Genomic DNA, 15,984 nt, shown 5'->3' with positions numbered 1-15,984 from the left:
CCTAGGTGTATGCCCCAAAAAACAAACACAGGGATTCAAAGAAATGTTTGTACACCAACATTTGTTGCAGTATTATGTGCAATAGTCAAAAGACGGAAACAGCTCAAGTATTCACTGACCAATGAATGGATATACAAATGTGGTGTATCATACAAAAGAACACTAATAAGCCTTAAAAAGGAAGGCTGATAAAAACTAAAAGGCAACCGACAGAATGGGAGAGGATATTTCCAAGCGACATATCAGATAAAGGGTTAGTATCCAAAATCTATAAAGAACTTAGCAAACTCAACACCCAAAAAACAAATAATCCAGTGAAGAAATGGGCAAAAGACATGAATAGACACTTCTCTAAAGAAGACATACAGATGGCCAACAGACATATGAAAGAATGCTCAACATCACTCATCATCAGGGAAATACAAATCAAAACCACAATGAGATACCACCTTACACCTGTCAGATGGTAAACATTAACAACTCAGGCAACAACAGATGTTGGAGAGGATGTGGAGAAAGAGGATCTCTTTTGCACTGCTGGTGGAAATGCAAACTGGTGTAGCCACTCTGGAAAACAGTATGGAGGTTCCTCAAAAAATTAAAAACATAATTACCCTACGACACAGCAATTGCACTACTAGGTATTTATCCAAGGGATACAGGTGTGCTGTTTCAAAGGGACACATGCACTCCAATGTTTATGGCAGCACTATCAACAATAGCCAAAGTATGGAAAGAGCCCAAATGTCCATTGATGGGTGAATGGATAAAAAAGATGTGGTATATATATACAATGAAGTATTACTTGGCAATCAAAAAGAATGAAATCTTGCCATGTGCATCCATCCATGTGGATGGAATGAAATCCATCCATGTGGATGGAACTAGAAGGTATTATGTTAAACAAAATTAATCAGAGAAAGACAAAAATCATATGACTTCACTCATATGAGGACTTTAGGAGACAAAACAGATGAACATAAGGGAAGGGAAACAAAAATAATATAAAAACAAGGAGGGGGACAAAACACAAGAGACTCTTAAATATGGAGAACAGAGGGTTACTGGAGGGATTGGGGGGGGGGGGATGGGCTAAATGGGTAAAGAACATTAAGGAATCTACTCCTGAAATCATTGTTGCACTATATGCTAACTAATTTGGATGTAAATTTAAAAAAAAATTTTTTTTAAAAAGGAAGGCTGATAAATATTACAACATGGATGAACTCTGAAGACATTATGCTAACTGAAATAAGCCAGTCACAAACAGACAAATGACATATGATTCCACAAATTCACAGAGACAGAATGGTACTAGGAGTAGCAGGTAATGGTAAGCTAGTGTTTAGTAAGTACAAAGTTCCAGTTGGGATAGATGAAAAAATTCTGGAGATAGATGGTGGTGATGGTTGCACAAAAATGTGATTGCACCTAATGCAACCGAAATGTAACTGAAATTTACCACTGTAAACTTTTTTGTGTATTTTACCACAGTTCTTTTGAAGTACTGTGTCAGTGTTAAACTCCTTGAATAACTGGTTGGGTAAGAAAATATCCTAATTCTTAAGAATTATATACCAAAGCATTAAGCAGTAAAGAGACGTGATATGTACCACCCACTCACAAATGGTTAAGAATTCTAGGGTACCTGAGTGGCTCAGTCAGTTAAGCATCTGACTCTTGGATTTTGGCTCAGGTCATAATCTCACAGTCTTGAGATCAAGTCCCTCATCGGGTTTCGTGCTAGGCATGGAGCCTGCTTAATGAAGATTCTCTCTTACCCTCTTCCTCTGCCCTTCCCCCACTCACACTCTAAAACACACACACACACACACACACACACACACACACACACACACACACAAATGGTTAAGAATTCTGCAAGTATGGGGGCGCCTGGGTGGCGCAGTCGGTTAAGCATCCGACTTCAGCCAGGTCACGATCTCATGGTCCGTGAGTTCGAGCCCCGCGTCAGGCTCTGGGCTGATGGCTCAGAGCCTGGAGCCTGTTTCGGATTCTGTGTCTCCCTCTCTCTCTGCCCCTCCCCCGTTCATGCTCTGTCTCTCTCTGTCCCAAAAATAAATAAACGTTGAAAAAAAAATTAAAAAAAAAAAAAAAGAATTCTGCAAGTATGAATTTTAAAATAAAGACTTTTCAAAAAATCTGTTCGAAAGCTAGCATTAAGAGGAGGAAAATTGCAAAATCACAGCATGGGAGAAGATAGGTACAACACAACTGATAAAGAACTTATATCCAGAACATACAAAGTACTCCTAAAGATAAGAAAAAAAAATGCAAAAATTTTAAAATGGGCAAGATAGGGGTGCCTGGGTGGCTCAGTCAGTTAAACATCCAACTTCGGCTCAGGTCATGATCTCACAGTTCGTGAGTTCAAGACCCGCATCAGACGCTCCACTGACGGCTCAGAGCCTGAAGCCTGCTTCAGATTCTTGTCTCCCTCTCTCTCTGCCCCTTACCTGCTTGTGTGCTCCCTCGCTCTCTCTCAAAAATAAACATTAAAAAAATTTAAATGGGCAAAATAGATGAACAGGCATGCCACAAAAGAAGAAACATGAGAAGGTGCTAAACCTCATTAGTCATGGAAATGCAATGAGAAATCACACCACATGCAAACTGGCATAATTATATTAATAAAGGTGCTGGCAAGGATGTGGAAGAAGTGAAATTCTCAAACATTACAAAGAGAAGTGTAAACTGCTGCAACCTCTTTACAGAAGAGTCAGGCATTACCTAAAAAAGCTGAAGGTATGTACATCCTATGACATAACTGTGCCCTTGATAACCTAAAATCGAGATACAACTATAAGAATGCTTATATCAGCATCAATGGCAACGGCAGAAGTCTTTAAACACAAATGGTAGTAGAATGAATAAGTTAATATACTACGGAGCTATTAAAATGTACGAACTACATTTACGAAGAATATGGATAAATCTTAAAGCCAACAAGTCACAGCCATATACAAAAGAATGAACGAAAGAATGAATATCCTTTCACCTTACATGAAGGTCAAAATAAGCAAGACTAAACCATGATTTTTAACTGTAAATCAAAGCAAATAAAAAAATTACCATAAAAGTTGAGGTAATAACTCTGGACAGGATGAATGGAGGCAATAATGATTAGTAAAGGTAATGGGAGCAGGACTCTGGCGACCATTTCTTGATCTCAGTGTTATTTATGTGGACTTGTACTTTGAAATTGCTGAACTGTACATATTTCACATACCTCGCTAAGTATGAGACAATTAACAATGCTCAAAATTTTTTAAATTAAACAGGTGAGGAGGCAAAGAAGAATCAGGGAGACCAGTTAGAAGGATTCTGCAATAATCCAGATGGGATCCTTGAATCTAAACAGCAGCAGTGTAAATAGTAAGAAGTACACAACAATCTGATTTTAAATTACATCCTAAAGTAGAGAGACTATGATTTCGAACTGAACTTAGCTTGCGACAGAAAAGGTGGAGTTAAAATACTGCAATGTTGTGTTTTTTTTTTTTTTTACCTGAGCCAGTGGAAGGCCATTTACTGAGATGAGGAAGGCTGTCAGAGAACACTTTGGAGGAGGCTTGTTAGAGACCAAAACCCATCAAGTTTGAGACACCACTAACGTCCAAATGGAAACACTGGTAAGCAACTGAGTATGTAATTCTAGAGTTCAGGAGTGTTTCATTCCTGAAGACACAGATAGGAGAGTTGTCAGCATAGAGATGGATATTTAAAGTCTTAAGATGGGGGGCGCCTGGGTGGCGCAGTCGGTTAAGCGTCCGACTTCAGCCAGGTCACGATCTCGCAGTCCGTGAGTTCAAGCCCCGCATCGGGTTCTGGGCTGATGGCTCAGAGCCTGGAGCCTGTTTCCGATTCTGTGTCTCCCTCTCTCTCTGCCCCTCCCTCATTCATGCTCTGTCTCTCTCTGTCCCAAAAAAATAAATAAACGTTGAAAAAAAAAAAAAATAAAGTCTTAAGATGGGATAAGATCACCAAGAGAATGAGAGAAGAGACAGAGGAAGAAAACCAAAAGACCATGGTACTTTGATGTTTCAGAGGAAGGAGTGATTGGCTAGGTCAAACGCTAAAAAGTCAAGTAAGATGATGACTGAGAAATGTCAAATGGATTTAGTAATGCAGGAATCTCTGGGGTCTCTGATACAAAAAATTGACATCATGGGTGACCCTGAATAGAGTAATACCCATTTCATCATAAACTAGCTATCCAAGTATACTCAGATCTATTTCTCAAATCTGTTCCTCTGGTCTACTTACTTACAAGTTGATTAAACAGTTATTTTCACTCTATATTTTATTACCTGGCTGGGCTAGCCTTTCATTACACTTCTTTCATGGACTGTCTAGTCCTTTAAGAAAAAACAAAAAAAAAACCAATCCGTTAGCATTTTTACTGTAGTCGCATTAAATACATGACATACTTAACATATAGAATAGTTAAGACCAGATGATCAGTTATAGAGGACAAAAGAAGGCTGATGGCACCAATATGCAGACATTAAAGAAAGTTCTGCAAGTAGAGGATGGGAGTGCTTATGATAACAACACATAACTGAGAAAGCATACAAAAAAAATCCAGAAATCAGTATCATTTCTATACACTAATAAAATATCTGAAAAAGAAAGCTAGCACATCCACAACAGCATCAAACATAAAAAAATATTGGAAATAAATTTAACCAGGATGCTTGGGTGGCTCAGCTGGTTAAGCATCCGACTCCGGCTCAGGTCATGATCTCGCAGTTTATGGGTTCAAGCCGGTCGTTGGACTCTGTCTCACAGCTCAGAGCCTGGAGCCTGCTTCAGGTTATATGTCTCCCTCTGCCCCTCCCCCACTCACACTCCATCTCTCTCTCTCTCTCAAAAAATGAATAAATGTTTAAAAAAAAAAAAAGAAAGAAAATTTAACCACACAAGTGAAAGATCTAAACACTGAAAACTCTAAGACTTTGGTGAAAGACACAGAAGAGAACACAAATAAATGGAAGAGATCTCAGGTTCATGGATAAGAATACTGTTAAAATGTCCATTCTACCCAAAGCCCTCTATAGATTCAATGCAATTCCTTTGAAAATTCCAGGGACATTTTTGACAAATAGAAAAAAAACATCTAAAGTTTGCATGGAACCAAAGACCCAGAACAGCCAAAGCAATCCTGACAAAGAAGAATAAAGCTGGAGACACCACACTTTTTTTTTTGTTAATCTTTATTTTTGAAAGAGAGAGAGAGAGAGAGAGACAGATGCAAGTAGGGGAGGAACAGAGAGGGAGACATAGAATCTGAAGCAGGCTCTAGGCTCTGAGCTGTGAGCACAGAGCCCGATGTGGGGCTGGAACCCACAAACCACAAGATCATGACTTGAGCTGAAGTTGGACACTTAACTGACTGAGCCACCCAGACGCCCCTGGAGGCACCACACTTTCTGATTCCAAACTATAATGCAAAGTTACAATAATAAAAACAGTATGGTAATAGCATAAAAACAGACATACAGACCAACAGAACAGAATCAAGAGCCCAAAAGTAAATCCTCATATATAATGCCAACTAATACTGACAAGGGAGCCAAGAATACTCAATGAGGAAAAGACATTTCTTCAATAAATGATTTTGGGGATACTGGGTAAGTACAGGCAGAAGAATGCAATCAGACCCATATATTCGACTGCTCACAAAAAATAACTCAAAATGGATTAAAGACTTAAAGACCTGAAACCATAAAACTCTTAGAAGAAAACATAGGGAAAATGCTCCTGGATACTGATCTTGGCAACAATTTTATGGATAGTACACCAAAAGCAGAAACAACAAAAGCAAAAATTAACAAGCAGAACATCAAACTAAAAAGTTTCTGCACAGCAAAAGAAAATCAACAAAATGAGGGGCGCCTGGGTGGCTCTGTCAGTTAAGCGTCCGACTTCGGCTCAGGTCATGATCTCACGGTCTATGAGTTCGAGCCCTGCGTCGGGCTCTGTGCTGACAGCTCAGAGCCTGGAGCCCATTTCAGATTCTGTGTCTCCCTCTCTCTCTGCCCCTCCCCTGTTCATGCTCTGTCTCTCTCTGTCTCAAAAATAAATAAACATTAAAAAAATTAAAAAAAAAAAAAAAAGAAAATCAACAAAATGAAAAGGCCACCTACTGAATGGGAGAAAATATTTGCAAACCATATATGTGAAAAGGGGTTAATATCAAAAACAGTTAAAGAATACCTATAACTCAATAAAAACAACAAAAATCAAAAATGAAAACTATGTGAGGTGAAGAATGTGTTAACTAACCTTACTGTGATAAACACTTCACAATATATGCATGTATCAAGCTATCACATTGTACACTTTAAACTTACAGTGTTATATGACAACTGTATCAATAAAGCTAGAAAAAAAATTTTAATGAACAGAAGATCTCAACATTTGTGCAAAGAAGACATACAAAAGGTCAACAAGCATATGAAAAGATATCCAACATCACTAATCATCAGGGAAATGTAAATCAAAACCAAAAAGAGGTATTGCCTCAACCTGTTAGAATGGCTATTATGGAAAAGAAATAACTGTTGGCAAAAATGTGGAGAATAGGGAACACTTGTGCACTGCTGGCGGGAATGTAAATGGATACAGCCACTATGGAAAAACAGCAGGGAGGTCCCTAAAAAATTAAAAATACAATTATTATATGATCCAACATTTCCACTTTTGGGTATATATCCAAAGGAAACCATCAGCAAAACTACAAGACAACCTACAAAATGGAAAAAGATATTTGCAAACAACATATCTGATAAAGGGTTACTAAAGAACTGATAAAACTGAACACCCTAAGAACAATACAATCAAAAGATGGGCAGGAGACATGAACAGATAGTTCTCCAAAGACTACATCCAGAGGACCAACAGACACATGAAAAGATGCTCAACATCACTCATCATCAGGGGAATGCAAATCAAAATTACTACAATGAGACCCTACATTAAAGGATGTAGAGAAAAAGAAACCCTCGTGCATTGTTGGTGGGAATGCAAACTGGTGCAGCCACTGTGGAAAACAGTATAGAGGTTCCTCAAAAATTTTTTCAAAAAACTACCCCATGATCCAGTAATCATACTACCAAAGAATATGAAAACACTAATTCAAAGGGATACATAACCCCTGTGTTTATTGCAGTATAATTTACAATAGCCAAATTGTTGAAGCAACCCAAATGTCCACTGATTGATGAATGGATAAAGAAGATGCAGTGTGTGTGTGTGCATGCGTGCGTTCATCTGTGTGTATGTGTGTGTATATATATGTATGTGTGTATATGTATATATGTATATATATATTATGAAATATTATTCAGCCATCAAAAAGAATGAAATCTCACTATTTGCAAGAGCTAGAGAGTACAATGCTAAGAGAAATAAATCAGTCAGAGAAAGACAAACACCATATGATTTTACTCACAGGTGGAATTTAAGAAACAAAACGAACAAAGAAAAAAAAAGACAAACCAAAACACAGACTCTTAACTATAAAGAACAGATGGTTACCAGAGGAAGGTGGGTGGGGGGGATAGGTGAAATAGGTGAAGGGAATTAATAGTACACTCATCATGATGAACAATGAGTAATATAAGGAATTACTGAATCACTGTATTGTATACTCAAAACTAAGATAACACTGTATGTTGACTACAATGGAATTAAAATTTTATTTTATTATTTTGAAAGAGAGAGCGTGTGTGCCTGGGGTAGGGTCATGGGGTGGGGGGAAGGGGTGGGTAGGAGAATCCCAAGCAGGCTCCACACCCAGTGCAGAGCCCAACATGGAACTCAATCCCATGATGATCAGACAATGAGCTGAACAGAAATCAAGAGTTGGATGCTTAACCAACTGACCCACCCAGGTACCCCTGGAATTAAAATTTTTTTAAAAAAGGAAATGAAATAAGCACCTCAAAGAGATATTATTTGCACTCCAATGTTCACTGTAGCATTACTACAATAGCTAAGATACAGAAACAACCTAAGTGTCCAAAAACAGATAAATGAAGAAAATAAGAAACGCACATTATTCAGCCATGAGAAAAAAGGAAATCCTGCCAATCTGTGACATGGATGGACCTTGAGAGCATTTCACTCATGGCTTATTATTATTAGCCATGTATAAATGCATATGCTAAATGAAATAAAACCAGAAAGAGACAATGTATGATCTCACCTATGTGTGGAATCTAAAAAGCTGAACTCCTAGGGGTGCCTGGGTGACTCAGTTGGTTAAATGTCTGCCTCTTGATTTTGGCTCAGGTCATGATCTCACGGTTTGTGAGATCCCACACTGGACTCGGCACTGACAGCAAAGAGCCTGCTTGGGAATCTCTCTCTTTTTCCTCTCTCTGCCCCTCCCCTGCTCGCTCACCTGAGTGCTCTATCTCTAAATAAATAAATAAACAAACAAATATTCTTTAAAAAGAAGCAAAAAATCTGGATTCCTAGAAACAGAGTAGAATGGTAGTTACCAGCAGCTGGTGACTGGGGGAATGGGGAGGGAGGTGCTGGTGAAAGGTATAAACTTGCAGTTATAAGATGAGTACGTTCTGGAGATGTCACATACGCGCAGAGTGACTCTTACTGTTAATACTGTATTATACACTTGATAATTGCTAGGAGAGTAGATCTTAAATGTTCTCACCATAGAAAAGAAATGGTAATTATTTGAGGTGATGGAGGTGTTAGCTAAGTAACACTACAATGGTAATTATTTTTGCAAAATATAAGTTTATCAAATCAACACATCATACACCTTAAACTTATACAATGTTATACGTTAATCATCTCTCAATAAAGCTGGAAAATAACCACAAAGAAAGAGGGAGAAAGCCATGTAGAATGAAACCCAGCATATACAGTGAATGGAATAGCATGAGATGACAAGGGACACCAAGACAGCCAGAGAGGGGAGAGGAGAGGCCAGAGACAACAGAGTAGAAGCAAAGGGAAAGAATGTTGCTAACACATGGAGGGAAATGCATGCTAAAGATCACTTACAGTGACACAGAAATCACTGATGACCTTTAAAAAAACAGGTTTAGTGGAGTGAGGGGACAGAGCCAAATTGGAATGTGTTAAGGAGAGTGGGAAGACAGGAATAGGGCAATAGCCACAGGGAGATACAGACTAGGGGAGGACTTTTGTGTTAGTTTTTGAGATAAGAAATACCTGAACATGGGTTAGTTCTGATGGGAGGATCCAGTACAAAGGGAGAGGCTGAAAACAGTAGATGAAAGAGAACAAACAGAAGTCTGGCTACTGAAAAAGTGTGAGGAGTCTTATTACACAATGCGCATGAATGTAGGGAGAGCGGGAGAGAATGTCCTTACCCAAAAGAATTGACACCTCTGTTCCTGGCAGGGAGCAGAAGGCTGGGTTAGCTCAGATAGGTATTGTATATATTGACTGAGTGGGCAAAGTATAGGGAATTCTGCTTTGTTCAGGAAGAGAAGTGGTCATCTTCATTGTTAAAACCACCTCTGTTGAACATACAGATTGCTTTCAATCCATCACGAAAAACAGAATATCTGGATCAAAGTTTCAAAACTTGTCAATTCCTACTGCCAAACTACCCTTGAGAAAAAAAGTGTTCCTTATTTACATTCCCTCATTTACATTGTTCTCCTCATACTAGAAGACTAGCTTTTCTCCCCATCCTACTCCCAATCAGTCTTGGAATTTATTTGCTCATTACTGTTAAATGTATTTTATAAAGAAAAACTAATTTTTTAAAAATGTTATCAAGTTCAAGTATAATGCAAGTTCTTGTATAAATGCAAGTAGGCCTGATTTAAAATTAGAAATATCTTGATAAACCACTAGCCAGTTTGGTCAAAAAGAAAAAGGAAAGGACCCAAATAAATAAAATCAAGAGTGAAAGAGGAGAGATCACAACCAACAGAGCAGATATGCAAACAATACTATTGTGAATACTATGAGCAACTATATGCCAATAAAATGGGCAATCTGGAAGAAATGTACAAATTCCTAGAAACATATACACTACCAAAAGTGAAACAGGAATAAATAGAAAACTTGAACAGACCCATAACCAGTAAAGAAATTGAATTAGAAATCAAAAATCTCCCCAAAAACAAGAGTCCAGGCCCGATGGCTTTCCAGGGGAATTCTACGAAACATTTAAAGAAGAGTTAACATCTATTCTTAGGAAGCTGTTCCAAAAAATAGAAATGGAAGGAAAACTTCCAAATTCTTTCTATGAAGCCATCATTACCTTGATTCCAAAACCAGACAGAGACCCCACTAAAAAGAACTATAGACCAATTTCCCTGATGAACACAGATGCAAAAATCCTCAACAAGATATTAGCCAAATGGCTCCAACAATACATTAAAAAAATTATTCACCAGGACCAAGTGGGATTTATACCTGGAATGAAGGGCTGGTTCAATATCTGCAAAACAATTAACATGATTCATCACATCAATTAAAAAAGGACAAGAACCATATGACCCTCTCAATAGATGCAGAGAAAGCATTTGACAAAATACAGCATCCTTTCTTGATCAAAACCCACAAGAAAGTAGGGATAGAAGGATCATACCTCAAGATCATAAAAGCTATATATGAACGACCCAACATTAAATCATCCACAATGAGGAAAAACTGAGAGCTTTCCCCCTAAGGTCAGGAACAAGACAGGGATGTCTACTCTCGCCACTGTTATTCAACATAGTATTGGAAGTCTTAGCCTCTGCAATCAGACAACACAAAGAAATAAAAGGCATCCAAATCAGCCAGGAGGAGGTCAAACTTTCACTCTTCCCATTTGACACAATACTGTATATGGAAAACCCTAAAGATTCCACCAAACAACTGCTAGAACTGATTCATGAATTCAGCAAAATTGCAGGATATAAAATCAATGCACAGAAATCGGTTTCATTCCTATTCACCAACAATGAAACAACAGAAAGAGAAATCAAGGAATCAATCCCATTTACAATTGCACCAAAACCCATAAAATACCTAGGAATAAATCTAACCAAAGAGGTGAAAAATCTACACACTGAAAACTATAGGAAGCTTATGAAAAAATTGAAGACGACACCAAAAAATGGAAAAATATTCCATGCTCCTGGATAGGAAGAACAAATATTGTTAAAATGTCGATACTACCCAAAGCAATCTACACATTCAATGCAATCCCTATCAAAATTAAACCAGCATTCTCCACAGAACTAGAACAAATAATCCTAAAATTTGTATGGAACCAGAAAAGACCCCGAATAGCCAAAGCAATCTTGAAAAAGAAAACCAAAGCAGGAGGCACCACAATCCCAGACTTCAAGCTATATTACAAAGCTGTAACTATCAAGACAGTATGGAACTGACACAAGAACAGACACTCAGATCAATGGAACAGAATAGAGAACCCAGAAATGGACCCACAAACGTATGGCCAACTAATCTTTGACAAAGCAGGAAAGAATATCCAATGGAATAAAGACAGTCTCTTCAGCAAGTGGTGCTGGGAAAACTGGACAGCGACATGCAGAAGAATGAACCTGGACCACTTTCTTACACCATACACAAAACTAAACTCAAAATGGATGAAAGACCTAAATGTAAGACAGGAAGCCATCAAAATCCTAGAGGAGAAAGCAGGCAAAAACCTCTTTGACCTTGGCCGCAGCAACTTCTTACTCAACACGTCTCTGGAGGCAAGGGAAACAAAAGCAAAAATGAATGACTGGGACCTCATCAAAATAAAAACCTTCTGCACAGCCAAGAAAGCAACCAGCAAACCTAAAAGGTAATCGACACAATGGGAGAAGATATTTGCAAATGACATATCAGATAAAGGGTTAGTATCCAAAATCTATAAAGAACTTATCAAACTCAACACCCAAAAAACAGATAATCTAGTGAAGAAATGGGCAAAAGACATGACTAGACACTTCTCCAAGGAAGACATTCAGATGGCCGACATATGAAAAAATGTTCAACATCACTCATCATCAGGGAAATACAAATCAAAATCACAATGAGATACCACCTCACACCTGACATAATGGCTAACATTAACAACTCAGGCAACAACAGATGTTGATGAGGATGAGGAGAAAGAGATCTCTTTTGCATTGTTGGTGGGAATGCAAGCTAGTGCAGCCACTCTGGAAAATGGTATGGAGGTTCCTCAAAAAACTAAAAATAGAACTACCCTACAACCCAGCAATTACACTACTAGGTATTTTCCAAGGGATACATGTGTGCTGTTTCAAAGGGACACAAGCACCCCCATGTTTATAGCAACAGTATCAACAATAGCCAAAGCATGGAAAGAGCTCATATGTCCATTGAAGGATGAATGGATAAAGAAGATGTGGTGCGTGTGTGTGTGTGTGTATATATATATATATGTGTGTGTGTGTGTGTGTGTGTGTGTGTATATATATATATATATATACACATACATACACACACACCACATATTTATATACATGTATATACACACACACACACACACACACACACACACACACACACACACAATGGATTATTACTCGGCAATCAAAAAGAATGAAATCTTGCCATTTTCAACTATGTGGATGGAACTCGAGGGCATTATGCTAAGTGAAATTAGTCCATCAGAGAAAGACAAATATCATATGACTTTACTCATATGAGGACTTTAAGAGACAAAACAGATGAATATAATGGAAGGGAAACAAAAGTAATATAAAAACAGGGAGGGGGACAAAACAGAATAGACTTATAAATATGGAGAACAAACAGAGGGTTACCGGAGGGGTTGTGGGAGGGGGGATGGGCTAAATGGGTAAGGGGCATTAAGGAATCTACTCCTAAATCATTGTTGCACTATATGCTAACTAATTTGGATGTAATTTTAAGAAAATAAAATTTAAAAATTTTTTTCAAAAAAATAAGTAAAATAAAATTAAAAATATCATTCCATAAAAATTATGTACTAAAGATACGCACCTCTCAAAATGAAGTTAGAAATCAGATTTACCATTACCATTATAAACAGTATGTAATGAAATGGCAAAAAGCTGAAAAAATAAAGGTAGGACATAAGAAACAACTTCCCAATAGATTACAGGAAAGCCTACCGTGAGAAACTTCTTAAAAGGATTCAGTAAACAATCATCTGTCTGGGCAGATAGGATCCTTTGATTCCTTGGAAATCATTTGCATTTCAAATCAACAAGTAAAATCACCCACCAATGAAGTACACAAACACATTCTGCCACAGAAGCCCCATAAGCTACAGATTTCATGCCAAAACCTTCTCTCCACTAACATCTTATCATTACTATGCTGAAAGCCAATGACAATGCAGATAACCCAGATCTAGGTCAGGGATTCTTTTTACTGCAGGTGAGTTACTGAACAACTCTCAAAGGGCAGGAAAAACAGGCCCTTCCTTCTTACCTTTACCATGAACGTAAAGTCTGTTAGAGCTGGGGAATACACGGCCCCACCAGCACATGGGCCCATGATGAGAGAAATCTGAGGGATGACTCCAGATGCCATGACGTTCCTCTGCCAAAAGAGAAAGACAAGGCATCTTGTTACAGAGGTGTTCATTGCACTAACTGCAGAAAAATAAAGGCAATAATAAAATTAATTTGGCTTTTAGTCACAGAAATTCTATCATGGAAGCAAGAGACCTAATCAGTACAGTTTCTTTCAGAATTATATATGTGCAATTTCTCCACATAACAGGTGGGATTATTGGCATATTAATTTCTGGGGCAAATACCCTCTCTCCCCTCCCTGACAGTAGTTTCCCAAAAGCTCCATCAGGACATGAGCTCGGAGTGACTCCCATCAATTTCACCCCAGCCCCAAACACACCTCAAGCCCAGCACCCCTACCTTCACAAAGCTGACTGAAAAAATGAATGAAAGCCTTAGGCAGGATGTACAGAGCCAACACTTACCCTGGAGCCATGATCTCTAGTTGGAGTCCCTTCACACCAACCACAAAGGGTACCCAGCAGTTACAAGGCAAGGTTAAGAAGCAGGTGCAACTTTACTCTCTGTCTTCAATGTCTGCCCACCTCTAGACAGGGTATATGGGGAAAGGGAGGCAGCTGAAGCCAGAAAGTTTCAATGGGGGAAAAGGTATGTAAAGGGCCAAGCCTCAGGCCACCTCTGGGAAAGAAAGGAATGGGACTGAAAGACCCAAGCAAGATGATACTCCAATGACTCCTTGCCCAACTCCCAACTGTTTTCCTTCCCCTCGGCTCCATCAGCATAAGAGAAGCATGTCCACTTTTAGCCATGTCTAGGCTCTGAACCCAATTTTTATAAATCATAGGACATAGCTGAGAATAGCACAAAAAGCCATCTAATAGAGAGAATTATGGGAAGATGGCAGAGCAGAAAGCACCAGGAATCTGTCTTCACCTAAACACCTGGACTGACATAATCTATGTGAAAAAACTTTTTGAAACTCTGGAGTCTATAGAAGGCTTCCAACTCCCAGAGGAAACTTTGGGGAATAAACTGCAGTTAATTTCGGTCAATTTTAGCTCTTAACACAACAGCAGCTACTCATCCTCTGCCCCCTTAGCCACAAGGCCGGCAGCAGTAAACATATTCCTGGAGCAGCTTATACAAAGCTTTCAAAAAGAGCCCAGGTAGACAAAAAGCACTCTATCCTCCAAATATCACGGATTGCCCACTGCTGAGATTCTGATTACACAAATGTAGTTAGAAAGGACGGTGGCCATTGTGGTTCTACCTCCCTACCTCATTGCTGCAAGCCCCTGTCATTCCAGCTCAACATCCCTAATCATTAGGGAAATACAAATCATAACTAGAATGAGGTATCACAGGGGCACCTGGGTGGTTCAGGCAGTTAAGTGTCCAACTTTGGCTCAGGTCATGATCTCACGGTTCGTGGGTTCGAGCACCGCATCGAGCTCTGTGCTGTAGTTTGGAGCCTGGAGCCTGCTTCAGATTCTGTGTCTCTCCCTCTCTTTGCCCCTGCCCCACCCACTCACTCACATGCACTCTCTCAAAAATAAACATTAAAAAGAAAAATTTTTTCAGAAGGTTGTGTTGTAGGTACCACAACAGAAACACTGGGGTAGCTACTATCAAACAGAAAACAAGTAATGTTGGCAAGGATTTGGAGAAATTGGAACCTTTGCAAACTGCTGGTGGGAATGTAAAATGGTACAGCCACCATGGAAAACAGCACAGAGGTTCCTCAAAAATTTAAAAATTACCATGTGATCCAGAAATTCCACTTATAGCAATATACCAAAAAGAATGGAAACGAGGGTCTCAAAGGCATATTTGTGTTGTGTTTTTTTTTTTGTTTTGTTTTTAGAATTTATTCCATCACTTGAACCATTGTAAGAAGCAAATTTTATTTTGAGAGAGAGATATGTGCATGAGCAGGGGAGAGTGAGAGGGAGAGAGAGAGAGAGAGAGAGAGAGAGAGAGAGAGAGAATGAGAATCTCAAACAAGCTCCACACCCAGCATGGAGATCGTCACCGGAAGGGAGAGAGATGCTTAACTGACTGAGTCACCCAGGCGCCCCTCAAAGAGATATTTGTACACCTATATTCATAGCAGCATTACTCACAATAACTGAAACACAGAAGCAACCCACTGCCCATCAATGGATGAATGAATAAACAAAATGTGATATGTACATACAACGGAGTATTATTTAGCCTTAAAAAGAAAAAACTTGCTACAACATGGATAAACATTGAGGACATTATACTAAATGAAATAAGCCATTCACAAAGACACAAATAAATACAATATTATTTCACTTATATAAGGTACTTAGTCAAAATCATACTGACAAAGTGGAAGACTGATTACCAGGGACCTGGGGGAGGGAATAATAGGGGAAACTGCTTAAAGGGTATAGAGTTCCAGTTTGGTTTTGTTTGTTTGTTTTTGTAA

The 15,984-nt window shown here is 38.7% G+C and overlaps 1 protein-coding gene across 2 annotated transcripts in view; it reads right to left on the bottom strand.

Annotated features, from left to right (window-relative positions):
* Positions 1-15,984, bottom strand: part of PCCB (propionyl-CoA carboxylase subunit beta) — a 98,571-nt gene that overhangs the window by 47,634 nt on the left and 34,953 nt on the right. For both annotated transcript variants that reach the window (XM_047874279.1, XM_047874278.1), the window contains one exon: positions 13,483-13,593. In XM_047874279.1, the coding sequence (XP_047730235.1) occupies positions 13,483-13,593 (111 nt within the window). The remainder of the gene's footprint in view (positions 1-13,482; positions 13,594-15,984) is intronic.

Source organism: Prionailurus viverrinus, chromosome C2 (assembly GCF_022837055.1).
Source record: "Prionailurus viverrinus isolate Anna chromosome C2, UM_Priviv_1.0, whole genome shotgun sequence".
NCBI classification, from domain to species: domain Eukaryota; kingdom Metazoa; phylum Chordata; class Mammalia; order Carnivora; family Felidae; genus Prionailurus; species Prionailurus viverrinus.
The sequence above is the reverse complement of the archived record's forward strand: the minus strand, read 5'-3'. Positions and strand labels throughout refer to the sequence as shown.